This window comes from Gorilla gorilla, chromosome 6 (assembly GCF_029281585.2).
Source record: "Gorilla gorilla gorilla isolate KB3781 chromosome 6, NHGRI_mGorGor1-v2.1_pri, whole genome shotgun sequence".
Lineage (NCBI taxonomy): Eukaryota > Metazoa > Chordata > Mammalia > Primates > Hominidae > Gorilla > Gorilla gorilla.
Window position 1 is genome coordinate 92,761,172 of NC_073230.2, and position 23,784 is coordinate 92,784,955.

At 38.0% G+C, this 23,784-nt stretch overlaps 1 protein-coding gene across 4 annotated transcripts in view; it reads right to left on the bottom strand.

Moving 5' to 3' along the window:
* The window catches only part of DYNC1I1 (dynein cytoplasmic 1 intermediate chain 1), a 326,316-nt gene that overhangs the window by 19,591 nt on the left and 282,941 nt on the right, over positions 1-23,784 (bottom strand). For all 4 annotated transcript variants that reach the window (XM_004045789.5, XM_004045788.5, XM_004045786.5 and 1 more), the window contains one exon: positions 2,627-2,767. In XM_004045789.5, the coding sequence (XP_004045837.2) occupies positions 2,627-2,767 (141 nt within the window). The remainder of the gene's footprint in view (positions 1-2,626; positions 2,768-23,784) is intronic.

Sequence of the window (23,784 nt, forward strand, 5' to 3'; positions counted from 1 at the left end):
CAAAGTTAATTTTTAATACCATAATTTATAAGGTTCATACAGGATTCTTGCTTAATTCTATTACCTAATTCCATGAACAATCTGATATTGAATAGAATTAGGTAATCTACAAACAATCTTAAAAATAGAATAAAATGTTTAATCTTAATACGAATATAACAAAAAAATCACTGAAAATAAACTGACATTGTGACACATTTAAAATAATGCCTAACACATTTTCAAGAATTTTATTTGGAATATAAGTACTATAACAAAGTGAAACAATATTTTAAACATTTAAAAATAGTTTCTTTTCATATATATTACAAATGATAGAAAATAATGATCACGGCCTGTATTATGTGCTAGAAAATTCATAAATGCATGAAGAAAATGGCAAAATATATTTGCATTAATCCGATCAGTAATGACGTTTCAAAAGTTGATGAATAATAAAAAAACAATTCATATGTTCTCTCTGTCTCTTATACTGTACTTTGTTTCACAAATATTTCCACAGTTTTCCTGGCTCAATCATTTTAATTGCAAAGGCAAGATTTATATATAATAAATTATTACATTAAGCAGTAGAAATCAGAAATACTGAGGTGGGAAATATGAACTATCCTTGCATAGGAACAGCTGGAATAACTTGGTCCAAAAATGTAACAATAAAAACAACAACAAAACATACTGCTCTACTGATAATTCAGATTTTTTTAAGAAATCTAATTTTTAATCTGACAAATATTTGAAAAATCTTGTTCGACTTGCCAGAAGACAAAAATGATTTGAAGGTTTTAAAAAGTGTTCGGTTCATTACTGGATTTGAGCTGGACTCAATGTATCTCTACTATTATTGTTAAAGCAGAATTATGTTTACCACAAAACTAAACAGTTTGCATGACCAATAATGATTTTTAAAAAATGTTTAGCTATGAAACTCTTATGTGGTTGTCTCTTGATACCTAGAGAAACAGAAGGGAAAAAATTACATTTATCAATGTTGAGACATTAGTTTCATTTTACCTAAAAAAATTTAAAAGAAAAACAGTTACATAGGAATTATTAAGGAGTTTGTAGAACACTCACTGCCTTCATATGCATTGTAGTTGGGTATCACTTAAACATTATCTCAACTAAGCTGGATTTCTAATACAGCAGTCTCCTAAGTCAATCAGGAAAATGTTAGTTTTTTTGGTTGCTTTAAATGAATGAATTTCTCCTAGCAAATAGAAGCAATACGATTTTAATAAACAGTGATGAAGACTCTGGGAAACCCTTACAATGTAGGGTAATAACATCTTTCTATTAAAAACAATAATGTTATAAATGTTTCAACATCCAAATGATGGGGCATTTCACATACTCATGCCTTTTGATTATTTTCAAAGATGCTTCATTACCTAACTCATTCTTGTCACAGAATTCTTGTAGCTAAAAGGTAAAACAGACTCAAATTGAAAGATTTTTAAAAGATAACTACTTGGCAGCAATTATAGGTGTATATACCCTTGAAGATACAAAGACTTAATAATAACACCTGAAGAATATTTCCCTGCCCCCTCCCACACACACACACACACACACACACACACACAAATACGAGGGAAGTGTGCTCCTCCTCAGATCCTCCAGCTGTGGGCTTCCTAATTAAAAAGGCTGAGCTGTTTCCTGCTCAAAACACTTCAAAAGACCTTTCTGTTGTTCTCCACTTGACATATAGTTTGCAGCACTTGTTCCTCTTACCTGTCCATTCTTATTTATAGAGAGCTTTGTTGAATCAGAAACCAAGAAGAGATGCAGAGACCATTTTATTTTATAAAGTTGAAGGACAATAATATTTATGTTAAAAAAAAAATCCAAGTAGCTGAATTAGCAACTCAGTAATTTTGCTAGACTGGCAAAAAGGAACAATGCACGTGGCATAGTTTTTAAAACATAAATTTTTATAGCATAATTTAAAAACAGTATTTATTATTGGCTGCTTTTTAAAATAAATGGGTATTTTCACTTGCTGTAAATGTGACATGTTAAAATCTATTTTTTTAAAAATACTGAGTTTGATATTCATGTTCAAAGTTGGAGACTGTTGTAAAAGTCTGCCTCTGAGTTTGATATCTTAGACAAGGAATATTTACCTTGGTACAAATCAAATGGATGAAAGATCTAAACATAAAATAGTCAACAGAATCGTCTTTTGTGGATTCAAAATAGAAACGGTACAAGTAGCAAACACTGACAAATAGCCCTTTTTAAAAGCCCAATCTAAAAATCGACGTCCACAAAAGCTTTCTTTTCCAAGTATTTGCCCATAAAGTTATTTCAACACGGCTCTGACAAATGCCTGTGTGTCCTGTCCCATAGGGAAAGGTGTGAACGCATAACGTTTTGCTCTTTGCAAAAAAGGGTCGTTAATTGTCCGAGAGCAGCCACCGTTTAGGGATGAAGGGAGATTAAGTGATTTTTGGCCAATGCATCTGCCAATTCCCTTCAGGGTAGTCAAGAATGGGGGCCGGCAGCCCTGCTGCAGTTGGAAGGTCTGTCCAAAAAAGGCCGTTTTGGAGAAAGAGGGAGAGACTGCGAGTGGCCGACTGCGCCCCCCTCCCAGCCCTCCGGCCCGGGCGCCTGAGCCGCCGCTCACCTCGGTGTCATTGTTGAGGTTCCAGAGGTCCAAGCGCCCCATCCCGTCCACGCAGGCAAAGAGCGCAGGATGCACGGGGGACCACATGACATCGTACACATAGTCTGCATTGTCTTCAAAGGAGTAGAGCGGCTTGTTGTGCTGTAAAGCAGAGAGACCGTGAAGACTTTGTGGCGCTGCTGCTGCCTCGGGCTGTCTAGAGAGCCTAATTAAAAACTTTGCACATTCACAAAGTGTCATAAAACTTCCCGAGATGAAAGTCCTCGAGAAGGTGAACCGGAGCTTTAATGTGACTAGAACTGTCCAGTGGCATAAATAAATACCGGGGGGAGAGGGGGCCTCTCAAGGGGCTGGTGGCTGGGACCGGGGGTGGGGAGGCGGTTTCAGACAACAGAGTTGTATGAGACATTCCAGACAGGTGGACCGGACTGCCCATGAGTTCGGAATTCTCGCCCGGCAACGCTTTGCGAGATGCTCGGAGCCTAAACCCAACCGTGGTCGGCCCGGCTCAGAGCCGCGGGGATGTTCTGAAGCCCCGGCGGTCCTGACCGCCCCGAACCCTTTCATTGAAGGCAACCCCTGCCACCTCGTGGTCCTCGTCTGTAGCTGCAACAGCTGCTGCTACCTCCAGTCCAGCTCTAGGCCAAATTCACATTTTAAGGGTTCTTTTGCAGAGAGGAATGCGTACAAATATTTTAAAGAGGATCACTGCTCTTCCAGGAGGTAATCATTTCGCGACCCTACGCCTTTAGTCTCTCTGCATAGGGTCAGCTCACCCCAATCAGTTGAACTGGTGTGGCTCATTGAAATGCCCCTGAACCTCTGTACAAAATGAACAGTATTCCTAGATCACCCAGTGTTTTCAAAACCCCCAAAATTGACTTTCGGGTGTTGGGGTGTGTGTGTGTGGAAATGCGTTAACATACCCCTAGTGCATACAAATGCTTCCACTCCAGAGGGATACAATAAATTAAAATGGCACTCTTGATTTCCAGTGAATATTGTCACATCAAAATAGCACAGAAGTCAGAGGCAAGTTTGAAAGTACACCAGAAATAAAACGTAATTGGACTTCATGAATTATTCATTCCATCTGGCTTGTCTTATTCTAATTTCTGCATAATGGCTTTACTAATCCCTGATCAATTAATGTAAAATGAAATTTAAATGATAATGAAAGCCCTAGAGATAAAAGAAATTAAGTATTCTTATATCCTCTGACAGAAATCTAAACAATGGGAGTTTTTTTCCCCAATGTCTTCTTCATCCAGTCAGCTGTCTGTACTCTCTTCATGGGTTCCACTGAATGCCTGTACAGGCCAGAGTAATAAGATCAAGAAAAGATAACACGCAATATGAACAATCAAATCCTTTCTGCACAGAATGTTTAAAGAATGTATCTGTAGGGAATCGGCTCCAAATATTAGAGTGATTTCTCCAAGTGAACTGTTAATATAAAATGCACAAAATACCTCTGCTGAAATGAAAGTGAGAAAAATCAGTGTGAAAACAATAAAACTTCTGTAACCTAAATATCACACAAAAATGTAGTGTAGTAACTGTGAGTTCCCTTTCTATGGACTGTATTTCTTTGACATTTAAAAATCACCGCTTAGAACTGAAGAAACTTTTTTTTTTTTTTTTTGAGACGGAGTCTCGCTCTGTCGCCCAGGCTGGAGTGTAGTGGCGCGATCTCGGTTCATTGCAAGCTCCGCCTCCTGGGTTCACGCCATTCTCCTGCCTCAGCCTCCCGAGTAGCTGGGACTACAGGAGCCCGCCACCACGCCCGACTACTTTTTTTGGTATTTTTAGTAGAGATGGGGTTTCACCGTGTTAGCCAGGATGGTCTCCATCTCCTGACCTCGTGATCCGCCCGTCTTGGCCTCCCAAAGTGCTGGGATTGCAGGCGTGAGCCACCGCGCCCGGCCTGAACAAACTTTTAATACATTAAAGCAACACAGAATATTTTAGATGGGGCACTATGTGGATACAGTGAGATGTGTCTTATTTTTAATTCAAAAAATATCTGACGGAGGGTGTGATTTGAAAAGAATTATATGACATTGAGATAACAAAATGATCAACTGGACATTAGCCTTACAGTTTTTTAAATTTTATGATTCTATAATTCTTTTATGCCAAAGTATGTATTATATACTATGTTTGCAGTGTGATTTGAAGCCAAAATTATTTGCTTATTGGCTATTTCTGTAGCATCTTTCTTTCTCTCACTGTTTGGACTACATGATTCAAACTACTTTCTTGATAAAACCTAACTGTCCAATGACACCTGAAAATAGCATAATTGTATCATTTTTCCTTATTTCTATTTTTTAAAAGGCAATGTGGAGTGGCTGCACCTTCAATGACTACTTGTAAATATTAAATTCTAACTCTCAGTAGAAGATTATTCCCACTGCAAATTCTTGATTTTATAGCTAGCCAGCCCACTATTTGTTAAAGAACACGAATAACAAATTTTTCTCAAAGTCAAAGGGTGTTAAAGGTTTATATATGCTTTAAAAAGTCAATTGTCAGGATCCTCATCAACTCAGCTGATAGTATATCTGAGGGTATAGAGGTCTTCATATAGATAGACTCATACAGACCTATACTAAACATGTAACACAATTGCAAATCCTTATTTTGATCAATTAAAAGACCATCCAGCTTTAAACAGTCATTTTCTAAGGAACTGATATTATTTGATATATTAATTCTTTAATTATCCTGTAAATCTTTAGTGTTTTATTTCCTTTTTTGTTTTAGTAGTTTCTTCTCTGAGAAATGTAACCAAAACTGTAGTATATTCTGGAGACTTCACATTTTAAGTATCTGGAAATAACTGCTATTGTTCATGTTACCAAAACCCAGTTTCTTATATTTAATAGTATTGATTGAAATGCTATTGCTCTCTAGCCTTTCTCAACCTCCTTATCACCCTTCACCCCAAGACTGAGCCTTTTATTATAAAAGTTGCTGTGCAAATAATTCTAGGCTACAGTACGTGTGTGTTTGGGAGAAGGGAGGAAGGCTTATATTTTCAAAGGCACTGTTTAACATTGATAAATTCACAGGTTGGGAAAGTCTTGATCAGGATTGATTGAACTTGTTATCAAAGTACCATGTAGGTTGACATCTGTGAACCACTAATTGCCAAGCAAAGCACAAGCATAACATATGGGCGCAGGCGAATGTCACTTACAATAGTGCTCTTTGAATATTAGTTGTGTTTTTTGATAAAGGGATTTTATTATTCTATTTTATTCAGGCTCAAAGGGTAATCTGAAGACCTGATTAAAAAAATCTGTCTCATGTATAAAATATTTTAAGGTAAACTCATCTATATCATAAAGTATTAGAACTGGTAAACTCATGTATATCATAAACTCATGTATATTTTGAAGTATTAAAATTTTCATAAAGAAGTTAAAAGCATGAGGTTCTAAAGATTCTAAAGATTTTGAATTTATGAGACATAAATTTCTGGATCCACAAACATGTTATAGCTTGCTTGTGCTTTACCACTCATTTTAGAATACTGCAAGTTTCGAAAAGGCTGGAGATGATGGGGGCAAATTTGACCAATAATTGTGAGAATGAATCTTATAATACTATTTGTACATATGAAAGCCACAGAAGCTTCATGATTTTAAAGATTTACTCTACAAAATTCTCAAGGCCAGTTAGTAAATGAAATATTGTTCCACAGCAAGTTACTGTAAAGAACATTTTTCAAAACAATCAAATTTCACTAGAAAAAAAAACCCCTTCACCTGTGTTTCCTTTTCTATGTCATGTTCAGTATCAGCAAACTGTTAAAGAAAAGGGAAAAAGGAAAACTACACTGTTACATGGCCTACTGCACGTGTGGCACATGTCAATGAAATAAAATTGTGACACCTTGTGCTTCCAGGGCTGTTACAATAATGGTAAAGTATCCAGGCACAGCCCAGCTTGATTTTAATACTCTGACTCAAACAGAGCAGAGAAGCAGGCTACCGGTCACCTCCCAGGCAGACATGAAGGGCAAGGGAGGGTAAATTTTTGGGTGTTTGTTGTGTGCCTGACTCTATATGTACATTGTCTAATTTAATCCGCATAAAATCTCTGTAAAGTAGACGGTATTTACAGAAAAGAAAATTACAGTTCAGGAAAGTTAGTAACTTTCCCAAGGCCACAAAGGTTGTTAAGTGGTAAAGCTGGATTTGGTTCTCAGGTTTTCCTAGTTGTTAAGCATATCCTCTATTTGCTGGGACTATATGGTCCTTCTATAAAACATGGCAATGACCTTCAGTCCTTATTTAAAAAAGACAATAGACCTGTTACCTCTATTCTTTACTCTCCCATTCAATTCCATCAATATTTACTAAGCACATACTATGTAACTTGCAGAAACAGTTTAAAAATAATGCAGTCAGATGCTTATTTCATTTCCTGAGTCTGTTGTTAATGATCCTGAGGATGTTATCTATATATTTGCAAGAGTCTTTAGCACCTTGTGAGATGAACAGGAACCTTTTTCTCCTGAAAGCTAGAAAAAGTACAGGAATGGTCCTTTAGACAGTAAAGATGAACAGCAGGCTACGCAGTGGAGAGTGGAAAAAAATGATGTCAGAAGGTAAAGACCTGGTTCAGTTCACTGAAGGTTTGTATGACTCTGGGTGAGGGACTATAATTATATTATCTGAAAGATGGGAATAGCAAAGGTAGCATGGAGCAGAAAAGGTAACGGGAGAAACTGGAAAACTACAGACCTTGGGAAATTTAACTTAACATCCTTGGATCTTACTTTTCGCATCTTACGATGGAAAGCTGGAGCTACTGACCTCAAGGGCTCCTATTAGCTTTGTGATTCTACAACTGCTTTATTACGTGCTTTGTTACCCTGTGGTAAGGATAGAATGGAAAAAAAGTATGTAAAAATATTTTCCAAAGGTAACTATTATCATTAAAGCCATCTTCCTTTATGTTTTGTGGAGTTCATATCACAGTGATTTTTTTCTTACTCTGTATTTCATGAAAACAGACATATAAAATGCACCAGGGTGGTTTTTAACGAAAAAGTTAAAATTATGGAAGTAATAATAAACTTCTTATTTGATCAATTAGAGAAGGAATAAAAATATTAAATTCACATAGGAGAGGAAAGTAGTGAAATCTGTTTAAAAAATGAAACTCACAGCATTCATCAATGTTTTACAATAAGACTTGATCTCTAGAATTGAGCTTTAGTTTTATAAATATATGTCTGAAAATGAATAGACCTGCAGATTTTCCTGATCAAGTAAACAGAATGATTTCACAAGAGGTGAGTTTCTATTTCTGATGTCAGATATATGCCAAAGTTAAATCTAGAGAATATAGTGGTTGTTTTCCTCTGTATTATTTACTTTTCTCTTATCACACGCCTCTAGGCATCCCAATAGGATTTAGTGTTTTGGTGAATAGGAAGATTTGTGTTAAAATGTCTCCTAACACCTAAAAATATTGTGGTTCTCGAGGCTGCATTTGTCTCTAAGTGACCCAAACCATGAAAATATCTTTGGGTGGGTAGGTGGTAGGGGGTACCATGTGGGTTGGTGGGAAAAGGGGCATAAAGTAACAGTAAAATTTCTAAGTTATAAATTCTGAAATAAAAGGAAAACTCATGGAATCTTACCTTAAAAACTATATCCTGTTGGGAAAAATGATGACCAAAATAATAAACAATGAGTAATAAGAAAATGTCCTTCAAAAATTGTCATGTGGGTTCCTGTGAAGTAATTAAAATAAATAGCTAGCTAGTTCTTCCAGGAAACATTAAAATGTGAGACCACAATATCGCTTTTAAAAAACCACCAAAGGACCCCAAAACTTCAGGCTCACACAAAAATGGATGCTTCCACCATAAAAAGAAAGTGCTTAAACAAACAAGTAAACCAAAACTCGCAAACCAAACCAAACCAAACCAAAAAACCAACTCTCTTGGCCCAAGGGAGGTGTTATGACTTTGGTACTATCACTGGGAAACTTTATTTGCAACTTAATTTGAGATCCTTCTAATGCACAAAGTATGCTATATTTATCTTAACTTCTGTGGCTAATATTCAAACAATACTTATGATCTCTAAATGATATCTTTACCTGTGTGTATCGTGGCCAGAAATTCAAAATTGGACATAAACAATTTTGGTGAACTATTCTCAACAGACTATGTATAGTGGTCTAATTGTTTTTTGTGTGCATAAACCAAAATTAGGCAAGGACTTTAACCTGAATTAGTTAATATGAAACAATTTGAAAGAAGGTTATAGAAATTCAGGAATTTAGCATTTGCTTCTCTATAAATGTAGAAGTTTTGCTAAATAAGTACTGAAGCCACATGAAAGGTGTTCTTTGTTGCACTGCTTCCCTCTACTGCTTATTTGCATGGAAGAATCCTCCTAATCCAGGAGGCGCCACCAATAAAGAAGCTAATTATCCATATAAAAGAATGTATACATATTCACAGGTTTTGACTAGTATTGAGTGTTTAAAGCCATGGAAAAAAGCTACAAGCTTTGCTTAATTCATAAAAGGAGTGTTTCCCGCACTGGCATGATTTTCATGAATATCAGCTCCACCCAAGGTTCTCATTCAAAACTGGTGTTTTAATAGCACAAATCTATATAGAACCATTGTGAAAACAGTAAGCAAGCAAGGAAGCTCTTTTGAATTACCTCTTACAGCCAATTCAATGCCTATGGCTCCACTGGCATTCTGGCTTCTTGCTTATTTGAGTCAAGGAGGGCAGAGTCACTATGTCTCCAAAACCAGGTTCAGCCAAGCTGGCTCATTAGCAAAATTGAGGCAGCTGTTCTCTTGATTGCTATTCTCATTCTGGACTGATAGTCTTGCTCTCTGAAAGATCATGTGGCAGTAAAGGAGGCAAGCAGGTTCAAAAGAGCCCCCCTTTGATTGCTTTGCTCCAACTCTATTTTTACCATGGCTGAGTGGTTTCATGTCCAACATGGTATTATTTAGACAAAGAAGCATTCTATATATCTACGATGATCAGGTTGATTAGAGACTTTATTAGGAGACTGGAGGGAAAAGGTGGACATTGGTATTAAGGATTAGGAGGGTGTACAGGGATGAGGATGGACTGGACCTAGAGGCAGCTAGATATGTGGTTGTATCAGGGCCTTGAAGCCTTGAAAAGTTAGAAGAATGAGCAAATAAAGTAGAATATGCAGGCTTGACTTATTTTGCTTATTTATTACTTATTTAATGTCAAATTGTGCAACCACATTTTACTAGTGGATAAGTTGAGTAGCAAAATATTATCACCCTCGCCCTTAAACTGCCAACCTTTTACTCTAACATCTGGCTAACAACCCATTTCACCTATATAAATAAATTAAATATATATATATATACATATACACACAATTCTTAAAGAAAGGCATAAAAATATCAGATATAAACTCAGATCTATGGATTACACTTTGATTCCCCCTTCATATTTATTTCTCACATGCTCAGGTAAACATTTTCTAGTTTCCAAAGCTAATCTCACATTAGTGATCTCGCTACATTTAGTAACCATGACATTTAGAAGATTTTATGTTTTTCAAGAAGTGTATACCCAAGTGCCCAGATTTATCCTATCAAACATGTCTAATAAAATCTAATGGTAAAATTATCTAAACGTTTAATTCTACCTCTTGCATCAACAATTGACCATATATATAAAAGACACATTTTCAAAGAGTCAAGGAGAGGTTTTTTATGTAGCTCTGTACTCCCACATCTCCCATTGTTAAACGTTATGTATTTTACATTATATCTAATATGAGTACAGATATTACTTGTATTTATTTTAATGGTGGAGAGAACCAGCATGGAGAATCACAAATAGCAGAAGTTCAACATATTTTGTTCAAATGTAAAATATATTTAATATGCTTCCTGCTTTGTAGCAGATTTGTTTACCTTATTCTGTTTCACTAAAGCTGAACGGAAATCAATTTCTGTTCAAGAAACAAATATGCTCTAAATGTGAGGTGAGGTGATTCAGGATGCTGGAAGTGGCAGTGGTAAAATAATCTAGTATTAATTATGGGTCCTGGACAATTTGCAAGGTTGAGGTCACAGGAGGCTGGTCAAGATGGACCCGCATTGGTTTGGTCCAAAAATAGCTACTTTGGGGATAAATACGAGTTTTAATTTATCTTCCAACATTAGACTAAAATGTAGGTTAGAGCAGAAAGGTGGGGTGGGGATATCTTTGATCTCATAATTATGTAGATAGTCGTATTTGTTATTCTCATTCTCTCTCTCTCTTTCTCTCTAAGTGTGTGCGCTCTCTCTGCAACATTATTACTTAGGAGGAGGAGGTTGGGGAAGGCAACTCGTTTAATATATCATTAAAATGAAAAGGAAAACATATCCACTCTGGTTAAAGGAGCAAAAGAAAGGATTCACCAAGTCCTTACTTGTTGGATAATGGAAAAGCCCAGTCAGCTGAATAAATTTCAAGTCTCAAAGGTGTTTGTACCTTTATGAATTATTCACACGTCTGCATAAATATTTAACAGCCATAGGTATGTGTTGGTGGATGAATGTATGAATGTTTGGGGGTGGGTAGGGTAGAGGTGGAGGTAAAAGGACAGGAAGTATGAACACAGGCCAAGTCTGGAGGTGACTTTATGATTACATTCTTGTGGTTTCTTTCAAAGTCAAAGTATTCTCCCTGGGTGAGCTTTAAGAAGAAATCAAAAAAAAAAAAAAAAAAAAAAAAAAAAAAAAAAAGGAAAGAAAGAAAAGAATTTGATGACTGGCACAGGTAGTTTTATTGAAAGCCAATTTTAATGTTTGCCATCTTATGTTAGGAAAGGGGAATGAAAATGGGGATAAGGGAAGAAAAAAAAATAAGTCAGACACCACCTGAACATTGTGTTTGTTAGAAAGGCAGCCAGCAGGGCTTTGGGGTTGCGGGAAAAAAATGCACTCTGTTATCTGGTAAGTGTTACTGGCAGTAAACTATTGATTTTGTTAATCCTCTTGCCTGTTTTAAGTCTTATGTCTAGATGCCAGTGATAGCTAAAACTTCAACTTTTTATTTTTATGACATTTTTCTTCTGATATTTTGAACATTTACCAAAATGTTCAAAATATCAGAAGATGTTTATTTCTCCTGCCGTTAGCAGAAATAAAACACGGTAAGGTCCCTTTGTTAGAACGATGTCATTTTAGGAGATGTTTCTGTCTCAATTTAAAATAATCCAACTTACTTTAACAAGGCACATATTTCAGCAATGATTTATTAAGGACCTAACATATGCTTTCTTCTTTGGGTAATCAAAAGAAATACAGGAACTGATTTTGTTCTCAAGCACAAACAATCCAGGTAAGAGAATGAAAATTATGATATAAAAAGAGAATAATATTGCTTATTTGGGGATCTGTTTTCTTACTTTGTTCTAAAAGGATTTATGAAGTCTCACAAGTTAAATATACTGCAAAATTAAGAACAAACACACAACAGAGTTCTAAAGAAGGGAGGTAGAATACATAGCTATTACCAGGATCCTGAGATAAGCTGATTACTACAATATGGTTCTGAAACAGCTCTAAATTTCCTGATAACTAAGACAAAAGGGAAAACACATCATATCACAAGGAGGTACCCAGGTTTTTACCATCTGAAGAAAGGAAGAATATAAATTCCCCCTCAAAGACACAATTCTGGGAAAAACACTGGGAGGAATTTACCATGTCTGCAAATCACTGGAAAACAGACTGGCTCTCTGCCTTGTTTATACCAAAGAAAGAGAACAAGTATGTAGCCAGGTGCTAAATTCTGTGGTACAGATGTTAGGTGCCAGAGGAATTTGAAGATTGGGGGCGGTAGTGGTGTGTTGGTGTTACCAGAGTCTGATGTGGTCAAGGATGGTATTATCTAGGACAGGTGAGGGAACCTGTCTTGAAAGATACATAGACTTTGACAGATGGTAAGGAAAACAGTCCAGAAGAGGAAAGCAAAACATGCAAAAACCTGGTTAAGTCAGTACGGTATTCCCAGACGGATATAAAGATGAGAGGTGGGGACAGCCTGAGTGAACTCTGAGGATTTGTCCTAAGAAATAATGAAAACAAAATAATTTTGGTTTGGGTAGGGGAAAAGTGGGGTATGTTATGAAAAGTCTTGGGTATGTAGTTAAAACTTTTTGCTGCAATTAGCTATTAATGTATTAAATGTGCATTGATAAATGTGCTATGTGCTAAACAGATTCAGAGATGTTTAACATTCACAAGAGTGTTTTCAGCTTTTCTAGTGCAGTCAACTGAATGACGAATACCATTAAATGAGTAGAAAATAGAAAAAATAGAGAAATAGAGGAAGGTCTGATCTGTATTTTAAATACAGTGCATTTGAGTCTCTGGTAGAGACACTCAGGTTAGGCTGACAGTGGAAGTGCAGGTCTGAAGTTGAAAGAGAGAGTGGGCCTGAAGTCCACACTAAAGAATCAGTCACACGAGCCGCTGTGGGAGAGGAAAGAGCCGGGATGCTCGGCGCGGTGGCTCACGCCTGTAATCTCAGCGCTTTGGGAGACCAAGGCGGGCAAATTGCTTGAGCCAAGGAGTTTGAGACCAGCCTGGGCAACATGGCGAAACTCTGTCTGTACAAAACAAACAAACAAACCAAAAATTTAGCCAGGCGTGGTGATGAATGCCTGTACTCCCAGCTATTTGGAAGGCTGAGGTGGGAGGATCAATTGAATCCTGGAAATAGAGTCTGCAGTAAGCCGTGATTATGCCACTGAACTCCAGCCTAAGCCACGGAAAGAGACCCTGTCTCAAAAAAAAAAAAAAAAAAAAGAAAGAAAGAAAGAAAAAAAGAAAAGAGTGGGGAGGATGGAGAAGAAGGAGGACTATGGAGGAAATTTTCAACATTTGGGCTGATAGAGTAGAAGACAGAGAACCAGTGGAGAGGACCTAGACAAAGCAGGAGAACATAACTGGGCTAGAGAGAGCTGCAGGAATGAGGGGTGGATGATACCAAGAAACCATTGAATGTAGCAATTAGGAATTCGTTGATGGCCTTAAACTGAGAAGTGTTGGAAGATTAATATGGTTGGTTGAGGGTGGTTGGCAAATGCGGCAATGGTCCGTGTGGGTGCACGCTGATTCTTCAAGTGGTTTGCAAGCTAACCCAAATTTTAGGCCATGTTTGTGATATTTTAATCGAACCCATCTAATCATCAACCACTAATATCTAAGCAAATCATAACACTACTACATGAGTGTGTGTCTAGGGCTACCTTTTTTTTTTTTTTTTTTTTGCCTTAAGACCACCCACTCTCCATTTAGATATACCATCCTTGATTTTTTGGACCATTTCTTACTTGGCTTTGTGTCTCAAGCACTTGGCATACAATCTGGCAAATGGAAGGCAGATAAGATGGACTGTAATTAGGTGATGAACGCAGCCTTGAGTTCAGTCCTATTTTGTCTGACACCTGTGAACAGAGCCTTCAGCCTTCCTCTGATGCTCTGGGCTTGGGCTTTCCTAGACTCCCCAGGACCAAACCTCTACTCTCTCAAATGGATTTTTGATTTGGCATCCTCCTTGAGTTAACTATTGTGCTTCTAGCATGTTACCTTGGTTCAGAACCTTTCCCCTCACTTTGGTACCTTGAGATCTAACCTCTGATGAAGGTCACATTTGCTGCCCAATCATGGCAAAGATTTCAGCATGTTTGAACACCACGGGAAAAGATCAGGAAACTGCTCCTGAGCAAGAAAGCTATATGAAAAATCGTAATGAAAAGTAGGCCACTAGTGAGTTGGATAGTAGGAAATCTAGCCAGAAATTTCCTGTGGATCACAGGGACAAAGCAATGGAAATTAAATGTCTGATTAATTGTATCTCATTAAAAACAAATAAACTTATCCTTTGACTTAAAGCATCATTATGTCCCTGAAACACACAAATTTCAATTGGAGAGACACTGAGAGAAGGGAGAGAGAGAGAGAGAGAGAGAAAGAGAGAGAGAGAGATGAATATATCGTTCCATGAAATATTCTGATATGTTTGGTCTGGAGAAGAACAATGATGCTTGGAAACAAGCACTGACTCTAAAGAAGCCTGAATCCAAACCAGCACCACAGGGCAACTAAATACCCTGCACCAGTCAGTAAATGTATTCTGAAGATGGTGATCAACGGTCTCTGCATTCAGCATCAGCCAAGCCACCTTTCCCGCTAACCACATTGCATCAACTGTCCCCGCTGCTTTCCCTCGACATCCATGGGTCCTTCAAGGTTCTGTTGCCTCTGGGATTCAGCCTTGGAGAGACTGGAGCCCTTCAGTACTACGATCAGGAGGTGGCGGTAGTGAAAGGCCTTATGGGAAGTTCATTATGGTTAACTCTCTATTTGTCCATAACCAAGGATCAATTGTGATAATGAAATATCTTTAGCTCTTATGGGTGGAATTATCACCCTCTCCCTCCATCATCAAATTCATATGGTGATGTCCTAATTCCAGTACCTTGGAATATGAGACTGTTTGTGGAGGTAAGGTCTTTAAAGAAATAATTAAGATTAAATGAGGTTGTATGGGTGGGCTGTAATCCAGTATGACTGGTGTTCTTATAAAAAGAGGAGATTAGGACACAAACGTGTACAGAGGGAAGCCCATGTGAAGACACAGGGAGAAGGCAGCCACCTCCAAGTCAAAGCGAGAGGCTTCAGAGGAAACCAACCCTGATGACACCTAGATCTTGAACTTCTAGCCTCCAGAACTATGAGAGGATGCATTTCTGTTGTTTAAATCAGGTTGTGGTAGTTTGTTATGGCAGCCCTAACAAACTAACATAATTCTCAAACGAGAAGAGAAGGCAGACTTTTTTTTTCCTCTTGGCCTCTAATGCACAGACACATGCGCACATTTCCCCACAATTCTGCACTTATGTAATTCCCCCAACAGTGCAATTTGAGAGAGACAGAAGGCAATTTCTGAGCAGCTATTTCTCTCCTTCCTAAACACATCCCTTTGCAATCAATGACTACAGCTCAACCATCAGCTATATTGCGCCTCCATTGAAAGAGGCAGGCTGCCTGTAATGAAAGAAAACACACACACACACACACACACACATATATATATACACACACACACACACACACACACATACACATATATTCCCCTTTCTGAAGACAACAGAGCCTCTTTTCAACTTAGCTTTAAGTCATACTCATAGTTCTGTGATGTTCTTGATACCACTGGGACAAATATGGTTGGAGAGTGGAAAGCTAATACAAACAGGTCAAACCACCCCAGGGACACAACTCAGCTTGAACCAGAAATTATAATTCAGTTCAATCCAGTCAGTCAGTTCTGCCTTGAAGACAGCTACTTTTTCCTGAGACAGAAGTCTTCTGCACTGGAGTTTAAAGTTTCATTTGGTTTAATTTTGTCACCCTCTGCAGACTTCTTTTTATTTTAGAAATGGTGGCTACAGGGTGAGATGGGGAGTGAGTTGGGAGAGTCCTTAATCAGCTGCCTTCAAGGCTAATTACTGTTGAATAGGTTCCTGAGGTTGGAAAAATTTTGAAGAATTTTTGAATACATTTCTGCAGTTCTCTTCTCTCAACAATAGGATCTATCAAACAGCAAGGCAAAGGCTCTGTTTAAAAGCAAAGACAGAAGATCAGAAGAATATGTCTGATTGCCAAAGTGACTAACTTATCTTTACACAGTATTAATGATGCTACAGTAACAAATATCTATAGCCTGGTTTTGACAGTTTACTGCAAGGGTTCCCATTGTTTAGAGAAAAAAAAAAAAAGAAAAAAACAAAAGAAGGAAAGTATTCTATTTTGCTAAATTTCCATTTGTTAACAAAACTCCCCATAAGCAAAACCAGAGGTCATTAGCAAACAACCAAAACATGTCTGTCTCCGGAAGAATACAGGAATACAGCTCCCTTCATCATTTAAAATACAGCTCTGCTGAAAACCCAAATCATGATAAATCCTTAACATGAAAAATTCAGTGCAGACTTGAAACCACCTGACTTTACTTTAGGTTTGTGCTCCTTAAAATTACCTAGAAAATACCATCATCTTCTCTTCCTGCGGCTGGACGTGGGCCAGGGCCCTGGCTCCAGAGGCGAAGGGCAAAACTAAAAATCATGTTTCAACAGACCGCTCCACCCTCTCTCTCAAGTCCACTTGGCCTTGTGACAAAAAGTGAGGTCTAAAGCACATTCATCCAAGGCCTGGGTTTTTGGCTAAAACTCAAGACTCTTATAGGACAAACAAAAATGAAATCCAAAATGTTATCACCCCGCCTTACAAAGTCAAATGGGTTTAAATGGGTGAACTGCACATGCCAAATGGTTCACATTTGCAATTTAATAGGGAACCCATAGAACTTGACGAAAATGTGACTTTTTTATTCTGAGAAAGGTCGTTAGCTGAGATTTTAAATTCCAAAGTGATTTTTGATAAATTGGAGTGTGTGTGTGCGTGTGTTTGTGTGTGTGTGTGTGTGTGTGTGTGTGTGAGAGAGAGAGAGAGAGAGAGAGGGAGGGAGGGAGAGAGAGAGAGAGGAAGAGAGAGAGACTCTTTTTCCATACCAAATCAAGCACTCTGGGGGTGAAGGGCTCACTATTGGGAAGTGAGAGGGTTCAGAGATTCCACTGTGGGGGCCTGCTTGCCTGGCATGACTGCCGCCCAACTCTAGGTAAGCCTCCTAATGCCCTTTATTCTCTTTCACTGAAAGCTCCAGTTCTTAAGAACTCACTTTCCCCAATGCCCACCCACTCTGACACTCCCCATCCTCTCTTACGCTTTCGATGGGTGAGAGTCCGGAGAGACTGTCAAGTAATTTTTACCTCTTCCTGAGCTAGTGACAGGCTCAGTACAAATAGCTACATTGAGAAAGTACCTCCATGCTACAGATTCCACAGCCAACACTTTGACAAGACAGTCCAGGGCTATGAATACCACCATCTGATCCCACTGGGCAGATTCGTGCTGAAATGGCAGGACCAGGCGTTCCAAGTGTGTTTTCTCCTTCGCTCCTTAATTAAAACCCTCTGTTCCAGCCAGTCGGCTGCATTCACCATCTCCTCCACACACTGAATGCATTCTGGTCTCCAAGCCTTTGTTCACACTGCTTTCTGCTCTTAGAGAATGTACTATTCTCTCTCCTCGCAAAGGGTCTGATCTTGCCATCCAGATAAAGTCCTCCCTCACCCCACAATCCCCTCTCAAACACTGACAGAACACAGGGAGATGTCTCATTTTCTCCAGCCTCAGCCATTGTTTTCTGACTTCTTTTTCGGTGTTCCATTTTGGGGCTGCCTTTGTGTCTGCCTTACACTGTTATAGTATTTAAATACACTCTTCCTTCATTACTGAAGTGTCATTGAGTTTTGCACGTAGAGCAAGGGGTTTTTTTTTAGACTTTATTTTTTAGAGCAGTTTTAGGTTCCAGCAAAATTAAATAGAAAGTATACAGAGATTTCCCATATGCTCCTTTCCCCAACACATGCACAGCCTCCCCCATTGTAAATATCCCCTACCAGAGTGGTGCATTTGTTACAGCTGATGGATCCACACTAACACATCATTGTCATCCACACTCCATAGTTCACATCAGGGTTCACACTTGGTATGGTACATTCTATGGGTTTGGACATATTTATCATGACATATATCCACGATTATAGCATCATACAGAATACTTTCACTGCCCTAATAATCCTCTGTGAAAGCAAGGTTTTCAAACAATTTGCAGGGCTGTGGGTTTCTTTCTTGAGGGATTGTGGGGTATCTATGAGTTCTCTAATGGGAACATTTATTTTATGTTTTCCTTTAGATGAGAGTCAAAAAGCATACTAGGGATCGCCTGCTTGCTGCTGCCTTATAACCGTGTATGTCGGACTTCAGGCCTGCTGGAGTGTCTTTGCTACAGTCGTGAGAGACTTGGGGGAAGAGACCACACCCAGGAACCATGAATATGTAATGATGGATTTGTGCCACAGGAGGGTAGTTCTTGGAGCCATCACACACACAGGGTCACGAAGGTGGCTGAACTGGGAAGAACCTGCACCAGGGAAGTCAGCCCGATAGTCACACTGTGAATAGAACTTTAGTTTCAGTGAAGCATCCACTTGTCACATTAAGTTAATGTGATTCACTTAAATGGTTATTGTTTGGGGGTAAATTTGATTTGTAAACTTTGGGGGAAGGCTGTAAAATTATCTAATAAGCTATAGCTCAAATATATTTTAAAACCCTCAGTGGCTTCTCATTACCCTTTAGAACAGAGTCTAAGCCACTTAGTAGGCCAAAAAGACCATACATTATCTGACCACTGATTAGCTTTTCAAGCTCATCTTCTGTCGGTTCAGTTTTTTGTTGTTGTTGTTGCAGGCCTGAAGACCTCTGTCCTGTTCCTCACACAAACCAAGTCAAGCTTGCTCCTGATTCACAGACTTTAACACTTGCTCCCTCTGTCCTCCATCTTCACATGGCTAACTACTTTTGAAGATTCGTATCTATTAAAGTGTCCCCTCCTCAGGGCAGACTGTCCTAGTCACCCACCTCAAATAGTTCTTCCAAACCCCCATCACTCTCCAGATCTGTTTCATTTTTTTTTGCAACATTCATTCCTATCTGAATATTTATTACATGAAATCAGTCCTCATTTTTTATGGATTCCATGGTTGCAAATTCTCTTACTTTCTGAAATTTATTTGTAACCCCAAAATAAATATTCCTAGATCATTCATGAATAAGCAAAGAGTGGCAAAAAATTTGAATCCCCTGATGTACCTGTTCCCAGCTCAGACAGAATAAGACTACATTCCTTTCTTGTTTCAGCTCTCATATTGTAAACAAATATCTTTTTTTTGTTGCCTATTTGGTGCCATGGTTTTTGCATTTTTTTTTTTTCGATTTCACTGTTTAGAATGGCCCCAAGCATAGTGCTGAAGTGCTGTCTAGTGTTCCTAAGTGCCAGAAGGCTGTGATGTGCCCTACTGGAAAAATACATGTGTTAAACAAGCGTCCTTCAGGCATGAGCTATTGGCTAAGGATCCAATGTCAATGAACCAACAATACACATTAAATCAAGTGTCTTTAAACAGAAACACACATACAACAAGATCATGTATTCATAGGCTGATGAAAATGTTGTAACCAGAAGGTCGTAGGAATCAAATCCAGTATCTCCCTCAGAAACAATGGTTCATTTAGTATTTGTCAATTTAGCATTTGTGGCAACTTTATAGAATACAACTGTTGTACATAACAAGAATTAACTGGCCGGGTGCGGTGGCTCGCTCCTGTAATCCTAGCACTTTAAGAGGCCGAGGCTGGTGGATCACCTGAGGTCAGGGGTTCCAGACCAGCCTGGCCAACATGGTGAAACCCTGTCTCCACCAAAAAAAAAAAAAAAAATTAGCCAGGCATGGTAGCACATGCCTGTAATCTCCTGCCTCAGGAGGCTGAGGCAGGAGAATCGCTTGAACCCAGGAGGTGGAGGTTGCAGTGAGCTGAGATCGCACTGCTGCACTCCAGCCTGGGCGACAGAGTGAGACTCCGTCTCAAAAAAAGATAATTAACTATATTTGTTTCTTTGGTTTCCACACTGTTTCTTCCCACCAGAATAAACAGTTTGTGAAGTCAGGGGGGTTTTGTCTGTCCTTGTCACTGTGATACTCCCAGTAACTGAACTATAGTAAGCTCTCAATAAATGGTCATGTATTGAATGAATAAGTGTAAGGAATGTATAACTTGTTCTTTGTCTAGATGTATTTAAGTTACATTATAATGAAACTAACTTCAGGCAATACTAAAGGTGGACAAAACATCTCTTTTTAAAGAAGTTCTATTGATTACACAAGTTTGAGTAGTAAGATGTAGGCTATGAACCTGTTGGCACCAGAGATCGTGTCACGTTTCTATTCTTATCAAAGTTAAAAACACAAAGCATGAATTTAAAAACACATCACGTTCTCCATGAATGCTGGTTTAATGAATAAATAATTGATAAAATCTAACAAATCTAGTATTCTTTTGACTACGAGGATAGAGAAGACAATATTTGCCCTTACTTCATGGTAGAATGTCAATTATATTTGCGCTGTTATTCTTGCATGTTTTGCAATGATAACATGTTGGTTGGTATGTAAACATTGTACATTTGATTGGACAGAAGAGGAAAGATCAATGGAGTGAAAAAAAGGTGATAAATGGAGAACGGAGTAGTCAGAGACACCAATAAGGAATGGACTGAGGTGTCTTTGTAGGTCCATAGGGGTCAGTTGTGTTTCAGTCACTAGGGTGTCCAAATGAGGATGGAAATAAATTCACAATACATATAAAACCTCAGAGATTATCCTGTCCTATAATTGTTGCCAGAAATATGACTGCTGGCAACTTAATTTAATTGATATGTAATTGGTCAATAAGACAATCAGCCTATATGACATATTAATCATTTAGTACCCTGACTGAGAGCTATGGAGAGTATAGAATAGATGTAAAATATGGTCACTGACCTTAAGAAGCTACAGCTCAGTGGAAAAGAGGGAAGCAACTAACACATAAATGCAATAAAAAACATTTACATCATATTCAGGTATTAAATTTTCTGGCGTTGATTAAAATTATTACAATAATTATTTTCTGACTATAGGAGTGTTGCATTATTGAGCCAGAAAAAACCTGGTAGATAATTTAGGCATCTGAGTCCACTACTAAATGGCATGTAAGAATAGGTGGACAGTTCAAAATATTAAACCATTTTATTTAACAGACCAAATTCTAACTGACCCAATTACAATTAACGTTAAGATGGGAAAAATACGGGCCTAGAAAGATCTCTAAATCACTCCTTTCTAGACATTTTTTTTTCTTTAACTTCTACTGTGAAAACTGGAATCTTCATTAGGATTCAGACTTAGAAAAGGCCCAGTTTCAAGGATTCTGACTCGCACAGACTGAGCACACCCATTTCCAAAAGTTCAAATACTTTCCTCATTCTCCTCAACTTCTGATCTCTCCAGTTCCAGTCAAAACCCAGAAACTTTAAGGGGTTCAAATTAAGGCCACCTTGTTTAACAAGTTCTTTAATTCTCCCTGGAGTTCCTACACCCAGCAGCACCACACACTTCTCCAGTAACTTTACCTGCCCCTGGACATTTATGTGCCTAGTTTATGAGACTAATGGTTAGACACCTGTCTAAAAGTGTGAAGAACCATGAAATGCAGGTGGAGGTGTTTGAAATGATTAAGAAAGCAAGTAATGCAATTATCAGTTAGTTTCCAGAGTTATGTTTTTCAGGACTACTATTCTTTTGGTATGCTTGGTTAAAAACCAATCCCGTATTTAGGTCACTCTGATAAACTTCACATGCCATATATGCAGCTCATTCGTGAAGAATAAATTAAAAAAGACCTTCCTACTACAGATGCTTGTTGACTTTAACTTTCTGCATATATATATATACACACTATATATATAGTAAATATACATATGCATATGCTATATGCATATACTATATATAGATATAGATATATAGAGAGAGTAAATCATGGAACTCTTGCCTTTGAGAAATGCCTGTTAGAGTTCCACAGAATACAAACACTACTGTATGTTGTAGTATAAGGAAATGGCATAATGAAAAGTATATTTTGGGTAGATTATCTAAAAGGATTATGTAGGAAGAATGAGCATGGGGAGAGACCTACCTCAGAGAAACTGGTAATAATTTTGTCACAAACTTGATAAAGAAGATATAGTCTTTCTCTGCTGTTAAGGAACTATTTTCCCAATAAATAGACTTTCTTGAGTGGAGCTGGAGGAGGTCATCCTTAGAGAAAAGCATGACCACTTTAATTTATTACAGATCAAGCTAAACATAAAATACTGTAAAGAAAAGAAAGAATGTCACACACAGGTACACACTCATAGACACAAACACACTTCATTGTGATGGTCTGTGGATTGCTACCTTAAGAAAATGGTCCTAATAGCAGAAGACAGCAAAACTCAGCTCATTGACTGGCCTTTGTTAAAGGAGGGTGATTGAGGGGAAAAAAAAATCAAACCAACCAGGCACAAATTAAATTCCATAGGTGGGTGGAAGCCAAGTGTCTCATGCATAACCCTCCTGGATTGGTGACCCGTCAAATCCCTTAATGTAGTTGGGTCTGGCAGAGAGGTAAAGAGGAACTTTTGTTTAAAAGTTAAGTTTTTAATCCTTAAGGAAGGTCCTAAGTGAGAAGGAAGCTGACAGATTATAAGAGACCTCCTCTTACTTTTGCCTTGGGCTTAGATCAAGTCAATGAACCAGGGGACAGAAGAGAAAGCTATTTCACTTAATCACCAATTCCACAACATTCCTTTCCAGAAACTTCCACAAAGCTGGTGCATTTCCAGTAATGAACACTGAGGCCTGGTTCCCTAGAATTTATGGGAGGGCCAGTTACTTCACTCTGGAAAGAAAAAGAAGAGTTTTTTTCTTAGTATATTTCAATATTTCTTTTACAACATCTATGTATTTCTTTACCTTGTTTCACAATTTAGTGCATAATTACACTGTTTTTTTAGAATAGGATATTGCTTTGTTCACCTTTATCCTGAGTCTAAATATGTTAGTTTGCTAGTATTACACACAATATGGAATGAGTAGGATTTGCCCATTAGAAGTAATTACTACTTTATTATCAACATGGGACAAAACATATTGGAAGATTATTCTCATTCTTCTGGTACTTTGTAAAGAATAACTATAATAAGAATTTTGCAGTGGAAAAATAAATATAATTATTTTTTGAAAACTATTCTTTTTTATTATACTTTAAGTTCTGGAATACATATGCAGAACGTGCAGGTTTGTTACGTAGGTATACCCATGCCATGGTTGTTTGCTGCACCCACCAACCCATCATCTACATTAGGTATTTCTCCTAATGCTCTCCCTCCTCTAATCCCCAAGCCCCCGACAGACCCCAGTGTGTGATGTTCCCCTCCCTATGTCCATATTTAATAAATGGAGTTGGGAAAACTAGCTAGCCATATGCAAAAAACTGAAATTAGACCCATTCCTTACACCTTATACAGAAATAAACTCAAGATGGATTAAAGATTTAAACGTAAGACCTAA